Source organism: Oncorhynchus mykiss, chromosome 12 (assembly GCF_013265735.2).
Source record: "Oncorhynchus mykiss isolate Arlee chromosome 12, USDA_OmykA_1.1, whole genome shotgun sequence".
NCBI classification, from domain to species: domain Eukaryota; kingdom Metazoa; phylum Chordata; class Actinopteri; order Salmoniformes; family Salmonidae; genus Oncorhynchus; species Oncorhynchus mykiss.
In genome coordinates, this window is record NC_048576.1 from 88,683,246 (window position 1) to 88,693,623 (window position 10,378).

General features: G+C 42.6%; 1 protein-coding gene across 1 annotated transcript; it reads left to right on the forward strand.

Moving 5' to 3' along the window:
• Positions 1-175: 175 nt before the first annotated feature.
• Positions 176-6,867, forward strand: LOC110487022 (MAPK regulated corepressor interacting protein 2). Its single transcript, XM_021558918.2, has 5 exons — positions 176-756; positions 1,070-1,136; positions 2,109-2,251; positions 5,313-5,429; positions 6,398-6,867. The coding sequence occupies exons 1-5, from the start codon at positions 702-704 to the stop codon at positions 6,466-6,468; spliced, it is 453 nt and encodes a 150-aa protein (XP_021414593.2). The 5' UTR covers positions 176-701; the 3' UTR covers positions 6,469-6,867.
• The last annotated feature ends 3,511 nt before the right edge of the window (positions 6,868-10,378 follow it).

The following is a 10,378-nucleotide window of genomic DNA, read 5'->3' on the forward strand; positions in this document are numbered from 1 at the left end:
TGATGACACCTTATTCTTGTTTTGTTCATGTCTGAAAGCAACGTTGATGACAGCGGCAACGCTGTACCCCTATCTTCAGACCTGTCCTCTGCCATACAGTCAGTTGGTCACTGTCGCTTTAAAAAGACGGAGGGAGGCGTGTTGCGATGTCAAAATGTATGCGCGTTGGTTGAGTGTCTTTGCAGCTCAATGACAGCTCATGTTTCATCAGATCTGACATTGTATCGACTCGGACAGCCCCAAGGACCAAAGTTACCGACTTCTTCACACACTTGGATGCAAGGCGATCAGCTCGTGCCACAGGGCCTCAGGAGAACGTAGCAATCTATAATGGTTTGTTTTGAGATACGTTTTCAACTAGAATGATTAAATACCGAAAAAGAGGAGCTTGATTCATGGTTATGTTGTTGCGCGGTAGATTATCCCAAAAGTTTCCACCAGTAGTTCGAAGCGCAGAAGATTCTAGTAGTTGAAATGCAGAGATAATCTTGAAACGGAATTTGCCCAATGTAACAGGAAAAACACGGACCTGTTTTTTGAATCGTGGAAGCGTCGATAAATTACACGAGAGGAAGTATTGTAAAGATTTTATAAATTATAAACTGTGCCTATACCCAATTTGCCTCTGACATAACCGGCCTGGGAAGTCTATAGGACACTCCAAAGTGCCATACTGAAGTTGACTAGGATTTTGCTAGCACATGATGTACACAATTACAAGAGGTCCCAGCAAACTTGTTACACAGCGACGAACAGGTGAGTGTGGGGGATTCTAGGAGACCGATTCGGACACTTTTGTAACAACATGTCAGTGACATCTCGCTCACACTGTCATCAAAGTGATGATACATTGTAATTATGAGGTTAGATACATGCCTTGTTAAATGTTAACATTTACACTGTGGCACGGGTGTATATTTGCGCATGTGCCAATGTTGATGCCAATCCATTAAATGGCCTTCATTCAGAGGCAGTAACATACATTGTGTTTTCAGTAGTTAACTTAACATGTTTATATCGCTTTCCTTTTCAATGCAATGTTGATATCTATTCCCTTTTTTAATATGAGGTCAAACGCAGCAGATTGACAAAATAAATGACTTCAAGCACAAACAAACGCCTTGGTCTATACCAGAGTAAGTACTATTATTGCATTGTACATAGGTTTAACAGTGTTATTAGCATATAATGGCAGTGTCACTGTTATTATTGTACTGTAATGATGTTTGGCATAGCTTCACCTGCAGCCCGTGAAGCATTAAAGTTTCAGAAATGCACATCTTACAACATTGTTGTAGCGCGAGCGCCTGTATTGGCACGTAATAGTAGCAAGCTAGCTATAAAAACTAATATCCATGGGGCACATTCTATCACAAGGCACACTGTTGTGGGTCTTTTCCAAACCACAGCCACCTGCTTTTATGTCATTGAACAGGGGCGTGAAACGACCTTGTGTGTGGGAAGCAAGGTCACCGAAGAGCGTTTGTTGTCACTGTCTAGTCCCAACACGTGTATGCTAGCTGAGCAACATGCTACTGAGCAACATGCTAGCTTGGTAGCTGCTCTCTGCTGTCTACTCACATATGTTTACTAAGTTTCAAGATAACCCGTTTCAAATAAACATCAACAATAAGGCGTTTATCATATCTTTAGCAATATTTCACTAATTTGGTCCTGATCGAGTAGAGTAGAGAGAAGCACAATCTGCGACATATCCACCATGGCATCCTCCATACTGTTAAATAAAGGTCAACTAAATAAAATAAAAAATACTGCATTCTTATCATGTGGGCTTTCTTTATCACCATAGAAACCGTACTGTGTTCGAAGGTATGGTAACGATGTGGTTCAGGTGGATGACTTCCTATCTAGCTAGTCCTTGCTCTGAGTGAAGCATACATTTTCATTCGTCATGAATGAATGATTGAGAGAGAGCAGAGTCAGAGTAATTTATGACGCCTTTACAGTAACAAACATGCCTAAGAAACTCTATTTGGAGAACATTTCATCGTGTCATATTTACTACAGGTCTACAGGTATATTGTGTGTAGACTTAAAATAAATCAACAAGTTTTTAATGTTTAAGTCCATATTTTTTTGTCGTGCAGCTCTCCTGCACCCAAGATAGTGTTTAACCGCCTGAATGGGAAGAAGTACCACAACACCCCAGCAGCTCTTCTACAGGTGGACCCCCAGCCCAAGGAGGGCTTCACTTCTGCACACCAGGAGAATGTCAAGTTTATCTATGAAGGTAAAGGAGTGAGAGACCATAGAAATACAATTTATAGAATGGACCAAGCCCCTCAAACCTTGGCAATTTGACTTTGACCGTACACCCACGAGTAATATGGTTGTGACTGAGGACTTCTATGGACAATGGGCCTCTGGAATCTGATCTTGCCCCTACAACCCACTTTACAAAGAATGTGTGTTTCTCTTTCAACATGGTCAGCCATGTTCTCAGTCAACATGAATGTGGGCCATGGTAAACATAATATTACCATGCTATTATTATTCACCTCATCTACAGTCTGAGTAGTGTCCAAATCATCTCCTTTCTGTCTAGTGTCCCTTTAGAGGTGACAGTAGGACCTCTCCTCTACCACTCCCTCCCAGTGTTCTCCCACCCATCTACAGGCAGGGTGAGGGTCAGGGTTGGACAAGGAGTCAGTCTCCCCTCCCAGGCTCAGCATCACAGCTGCACTGACACTGATACCAGTGATAGCAGGCACAGCTGGCTGGAATTCCACTACCCTCACACCCAAATTGAAGCCCTCTGCCAGCCAGCCGTCCGTCCGTCTGTCCATCTGTTCGTCTGTCTGTCTGTAAATGATCTACTCTGCCTCCGATGAAGGTAGTACACAATGGCTTCTAGAAATGTGTTGATAATCACTGCGTGAATCTGCAGTGTAATTGAATGAAGACACAGGTATTTCTTTGTGCCTAAGTGGAGCTCTACACAGTAAGCTCAATGACTGTATTTCAACATTAACCCTAACCTACCCAGCCAAACAGCATGTGTAACTTGTTAAGTCATTCCTCCCTTGCCCATGTGACACACTAGGTCGTTCCTACTGAACGTTTGCAATGGCAGCACATTAACTACATAACCTTGGTCAGAGTGGACAAGGACAAAAAGTAGGCCCTGCTCTTACTAGGCTTTCTACAGAGAGGTTCTAGAAAGGAGGATTGCAACAAGTTGTATAGGATCATTAACCAGTAAATACACATTTTAAGTTACACCCAGTTACTTGTAACATTATAAAACAACACGTTGGTTCAACACTTGTAAGTCATGTGAAGGTCCATATGGTGAAAGGTGCCTATCATAGATGTGAAAGGATTGGATCATTAACATGGTAGCTCCATCTTGCTTTCACTATGAGCATGTTTAATTAAAATGATAGTAATTCAAACTTGCCTTCATCATTCATTTATTTATGCAGTCGTTCATTTTGACTTATGATTTTTTACATTAGTACTTGAAACATTTAGACTAGTGACATAACATTGGTCATTAGTGCCAGTGGACTGAACGCTCATAAATCCACATGACAGAGTGCATTATTTAAAATGTCGTTTCAAACGCGGCATTCTTTGTAAAATTCACCCTACTGGACCTTACACTGTGGGTGTGATGTGGCAGGACTAATTTTGTTCAAAGGTTATTTCCTTTTTACACCTTTTAAGCTGCAAAATATTTTGACTCTTAGGGTGAGTTTCCCCCTATTTTATGTTTACCAATTTCAACTATATGACTGTCTGCTTTCATATTGTTTTCTTCTTCTTTGTTTCTCCTGGTAGTATTTTGATATTGTTTTCTTCTTCTTTGTTTCTCCTGGTAGTATTTTGATATTGTTTTCTTCTTCTTTGTTTCTCCTGGTAGTATTTTGATATTGTTTTCTTCTTCTTTGTTTCTCCTGGTAGTATTTTGATATTGTTTTCTTCTTCTTTGTTTCTCCTGGTAGTATTTTGATATTGTTTTCTTCTTCTTTGTTTCTCCTGGTAGTATTTTGATATTGTTTTCTTCTTCTTTGTTTCTCCTGGTAGTATTTTGATATTGTTTTCTTCTTCTTTGTTTCTCCTGGTAGTATTTTGATATTGTTTTCTTCTTCTTTGTTTCTCCTGGTAGTATTTTGATATTGTTTTCTTCTTCTTTGTTTCTCCTGGTAGTATTTTGATATTGTTTTCTTCTCTGTTTCTCCTGGTAGTATTTTGATATTGTTTTCTTCTTCTCTGTTTTTCCTGGTAGTATTTTAATATTGTTTTCTTCTTCTTTGTTTCTCCTGGTAGTATTTTGATATTGTTTTCTTCTTCTTTGTTTCTCCTGGTAGTATTTTGATATTGTTTTCTTCTTCTCTGTTTCTCCTGGTAGTATTTTGATATTGTTTTCTTCTTCTTTGTTTCTCCTGGTAGTATTTTGATATTGTTTTCTTCTTCTTTGTTTCTCCTGGTAGTATTTTGATATTGTTTTCTTCTTCTTTGTTTCTCCTGGTAGTATTTTGATATTGTTTTCTTCTTCTCTGTTTCTCCTGGTAGTATTTTGATATTGTTTTCTTCTTCTCTGTTTTTCCTGGTAGTATTTTGATATTGTTTTCTTCTTCTTTGTTTCTCCTGGTAGTATTTTGATATTGTTTTCTTCTCTGTTTCTCCTGGTAGTATTTTGATATTGTTTTCTTCTTTGTTTTTCCTGGTAGTATTTTGATATTGTTTTCTTCTTCTTTGTTTCTCCTGGTAGTATTTTGATATTGTTTTCTTCTCTGTTTCTCCTGGTAGTATTTTGATATTGTTTTCTTCTTCTCTGTTTTTCCTGGTAGTATTTTGATATGGTTTTCTTCTTCTCTGTTTCTCCTGGTAGTATTTTGATATTGTTTTCTTCTTCTTTGTTTCTCCTGGTAGTATTTTGATATTGTTTTCTTCTTCTTTGTTTCTCCTGGTAGTATTTTGATATTGTTTTCTTCTTCTTTGTTTCTCCTGGTAGTATTTTGATATTGTTTTCTTCTTCTCTGTTTTTCCTGGTAGTATTTTGATATTGTTTTCTTCTTCTTTGTTTCTCCTGGTAGTATTTTGATATTGTTTTCTTCTTTGTTTCTCCTGGTAGTATTTTGATATTGTTTTCTTCTTCTTTGTTTCTCCTGGTAGTATTTTTATATTGTTTTCTTCTTCTTTGTTTCTCCTGGTAGTATTCGCAATATTAAACTAAAACATGTCTAAGAACAATCTATAGATTTCTAAGAAAATCCAAGGAACCAACATTCATTTCTACTGAAGGCTGCATGTATCCAGGTTGTGTCTGTGTGTTGCTGTTGCAGCCTGGCAGGAGGTAGTGCAGCTGGCGGAGGAGGGAGGAGCCAGTGATGAGACAGGAAGTGCCAGTGCTCAGGGACCAGTGCAGTATTCAGACACCAACCCCAACCCAGCCTTGAAGAGTGAGTCCTGACCTGAGTCTACCTTCCTCCTTCAGTCTCATCCCTTAAACACTCATTCACTGTAATCTGTTCTCCATTCTCTCCCCCTCAGTACATTTCCTTGACACTAAACCACTTCCTCTGTCCGTACCCCCCATGCTTTTCACACCCAATGGAAAGATGCACCTTCTTTTGGTCACCTGGACAGAAGGTCACATCTGCGTGTGTGTTAGGGCTGTCACAGCACTGCCACCACATAAACCAGTGTGATGTAGGGTTGTGTCAGTCATCATGTCTTCATTCTTAGCAATGTGAAGAGGCATTTTGGGAAAGTCCTATTTGGGAACATTCAGAAGTTATATTGGGGGACATTGGGAAGTGATATTGGGAAAGTCATATTGGACTTCTTTGACTGGGAATGTCCTATTGGGAAACATTGGGAAAGTTCTGATATGACCTCTGAGTTTTCACTGTTCGTGGTCTTAAAGGCCCAGTGCAGTTGAAGTTGTGAAAATGATGAGAAAAGACTACTTGTTTTGGCCTGCCTGATGACATCACCAGGTGGTAAATGAGTTAATAGACCAATAAGAAAGAGAGTTCCACACCTCTGCCAATAACAGCTCATTTTCAGTTTTCCATTCCCTACTCAGACAGTCCTAGCAAAATTCTTTGCTAAGAAGCTATTTTTGTTTCTCTTTGCCCATTCTAATTGGAAACAGTCACAGTAAAGTACTCAATTATTACCCAGAAATTATTTAATATTGAGATAAAAACAGCTGCATTGGCCCTTAAGTAATTTCACCACTGAATTCTTACTTTAGTTTAAAATATAGTCACCATCTATGTTTGACCAGTTCCAATAATGTGCTTCTAACCTTTGTTCACATCATCACCCTACAAAAAGTTGAGGTCCACTTGTTAATGCTGCCACACCATAACCCAATGTTTGAGGCCTCCTCTAATAACTCTCTTCATTTCTCCGTCCCCAGACTTTGTTCCCATCGATCTGGATGAGTGGTGGGCACAGCGCTTCCTGGCCAACATTGACAACCTGTCCTGATGGGCTTCTCCATCTGGGGCCCCATCGGCCAGGGAAGAGGGCCTTATGGAGGGGCCTGGAGGTCGGGGTGAGAGGGGGGTTCAACCGGGTTGGAGCCTAGTGCACCTGGTAACAGGTGTGGGTCTTCTCTAGAGGTGTGGAAATATGGGATGGCGATGGGCATTACTGGAGAGCAGCGCTGGGACGCTGGCGATGACATAGCCATGGCAACCCCCTCACCTGAACTCTTTTACCTTTTTAACAGAAACAGTACAACCAACACTGTCCACTTGGGCAGCTACCGGAAGATACAAGTCTTGAATTTTTGGTTATTCTCCATCTCTCAAGCCCAACACTGTGGGCTAAGATGTCAAAATGTCTGTACTACTTTAAAAACGCAGTAAAGATGTGTTTTCAAGACGTGCCGTGGTGAGATTTATTCTTCACTAATTTGGAGTTTGGATGTGGCTTGCAATGCCATAGCTCTACACAGGGGGTCACTGATGTCAAACAACAGTGGTTCACTGCTTGGCTACATTATTTTATCTTTATTTAACTAGGCAAGTCAGTTAAGAACAAAGTCTTATTTACAATGACACTGGCCAAACCCTAACCCGGAGGACGCTGGGCAAATTGTCTGCCGCCCTATGGGACTCCCAATCACAACCGGTTGTGATACAGCCTGGAATTGAACAAGGGTCTGTAGTGACGCCTCTTGCACTGAGACGCAGCGCCTTGGACCGCTGTGCCACTTGGGAGCCCGTGGAGAGAACTGATCCCTGTTTATACCGGCTGCTAACATGCGTCCTGATCTTGGCCATATTCTGATTTAGGCCACATTTCTAGACAATTTAAAAAGAAGGAATTGTGATCAGATCTTCCTGACCTCCTTCCTCCTCCGGAGGTAGTCATGCTGTGTTCATAGTACCACCTCCAGAGGTAGTCGGGAACTGATTCATTGGTTGGATGAAAGCTTAGTGGGAAGAGCTTAGTGACAGGTCAGTCAGTGGAGTTTACAGGTGAGAGTTAAATACAATAAAGGCTGGCAGGGAGGTTGGAGGTGGATGGAGGGTCAGGGAGAGAGATTTTTTTGTGTTATTTATTTCACCTTTATTTAACCAGGTAGGCTAGTTGAGAACAAGTTCTCATTTACAACTGTGACCTGGCCAAGATAAAACAAAGCAGTGAGACTAAAACAACAACACAGAGTTACACATAAACAAACGTACAGTCAATAACACAGTAGAAAAATCTATGTACAGTGTGTGCAAATATAGAAGAGTAGGGAGGTAAGGCAATAAATAGGCCATAGTGGCAAAATAATTACAATTTAGCATTGGAGGGTCAGGGAGGGAGATTGGAGGGTCAGGGAGAGAGGCTAGAGGTGGATGGAGGGTCAGGGAGGGAGGCTGGAGGTGGAAGGAGGTTGGAGGGTGTTAAATTAGGTGAGGAGAGAGGACACAAAACTGAGGAAAGAATAATTGAGAAAGTCTTGGAATTGTGCTCAGGAGTTTTCCTCATTCAGGGCAGGATTCAATACAAGGGTCATTACAGAGCAGCACTAGACAATAGAAAGTTGACATGAATCATGGGTCACGTTCAGCAGGACCCAATGTTTTGCGTTCATATATAAATGGGCTATCTAAGTAGGACAAACATGCCTCTGACATGTAGACTAAGGAATCACATTAGCTCAATTAATGATATTTCTATCTGCAATGTTGGACAACATTTGGCAACAAGGTGGCCCTGGCCTCAATTTTGTTCTCAGAGAAGCTCAGGCTCAAAGACAGAACTAATTTGATTGGTTAGATGAAAGCTCAGTGGGCAGAGTGGCATGTCAGTGGATGGAGTTTACAGGGTCATGTCTAGACGGGATCCAGCTTTTGTCAAAAGTAATTTTTTTGCATTTGAGTTAATCCTAACACTTTTCTTAACCTAATTCTCATAAACCTGCAACAACAAGTACATTCTGACAAATGCTGGATCCCTTCTAGCCATGACCAGTTTACAGATGGTCAAATAAAATAAATGCTTTTAAGGGAGGGAGGTTGGATGGAGGGTGTTAAATGCAGGTTGTGACTCGCAAGGTTACCAGTTACCAGGTTACCATCCTGGTAGCGACTTGTTTTCCAACCTTACCCAACATTCTTAACTAATCACATTTATAATCTACACTGAACAAAAATATAAATGCAACATGCAACAATTTACAAGATTTGACTGAGTTACAGTTCATATAAGAAATAAATTCATTAGGCTCTAATCTATGGATTTCACATGACTGGGCAGTGGTGCAGCCATAGGCCCAGCCACTGGGGAGCCAGGCCCAGCCACTGGGGAGCCAGGCCCAGCCACTCGGGAGCCAGGCCCAGCCACTCGGGAGCCAGGCCCAGCCACTCGGGAGCCAGGCCCAGCCACTCGGGAGCCAGGCCCAGCCACTCGGGAGCCATAGGCCCAGCCACTCGGGAGCCATAGGCCCAGCCACTGGGGAGCCAGGCCCAGCCACTGGGGAGCCAGGCCCAGCCACTCGGCAGCTAGGCCCAGCCACTGGGGAGCCAGGCCCACCCACTGGGGAGCCAGGCCCGGCCAATCAGACGGAGTCTGTCCCCACAAAAGGGCTTTATTACAGACAGAAATACTCCTCACCACTCTTTCCCTCCACCCCCCATCAGACGATCCCACAGGTGAAGAAGCCAGATGTGGAGGTCCTGGGCTGGCGTGGTTACTCGTGGTCTGCTGTTGTGAGGCTGGTCAGACATACTGCCAAAATATATAAAATGACATTGAAGACAGTTTATGGTAGAGAAATGAACATTTCATTCTCTGGCAACAGCTCCGGTGGATATTGCTGCAGTCACCATGCCAACTTGAGACATCAACTTGAGACATGACATCTGTGGAATTGTGTTGTGTCCACAGCACAAGATGCATCTGTGTATTGATCATGCTGTTTAATCAGCCTCTTGATATGCTACACCTGTCAGGTGGATGGATTATCTAGGCCAGGGCTGCCCAACCCTCTTCCTGAGGTTTTCAGTCCAACCCTAATTTAGCACATCTGATTCAGCTCGTTAAGGTCTTTTTGAGCAGCTAATTAGTAGAATCAGGTGTGTTAAACTAGGGTTGGACTGAAAACCCACAGGACTGTAGATCTCCAGGAAGAGGGTTGGGCTGAAAACCCACAGGACAGTAGATCTCCAAGAAGAGGGTTGGGCTGAAAACCCACAGGACAGTAGATCTCCAGGAAGAGGGTTGGACTGAAAACCCACAGGACGGTAGATCTCCAGGAAGAGGGTTGGACTGAAAACCCACAGTACTGTAGATCTCCAGGAAAAGGGTTGGACTGAAAACCCACAGGACAGTAGATCTCCAGGAAGAGGGTTGGACTGAAAACCCACAGGACGGTAGATCTCCAGGAAGAGGGTTGGACTGAAAACCCACAGTACTGTAGATCTCCAGGAAAAGGGTTGGACTGAAAATCCACAGGACTAGATCTCCAGGAAGAGGGTTGGACTGAAAACCCACAGGACGGTAGATCTCCAGGAAGAGGGTTGGGCTGAAAACCCACAGGACAGTAGATCTCCAGGAAGAGGGTTGGACTGAAAACCCACAGGACGGTAGATCTCCAGGAAGAGGGTTGGACTGAAAACCCACAGTACTGTAGATCTCCAGGAAAAGGGTTGGACTGAAAACCCACAGGACAGTAGATCTCCAGGAAGAGGGTTGGACTGAAAACCCACAGGACGGTAGATCTCCAGGAAGAGGGTTGGACTGAAAACCCACAGTACTGTAGATCTCCAGGAAAAGGGTTGGACTGAAAATCCACAGGACTAGATCTCCAGGAAGAGGGTTGGACTGAAAACCCACAGGACGGTAGATCTCCAGGAAGAGGGTTGGGCTGAAAACCCACAGGACAGTAGATCTCCAG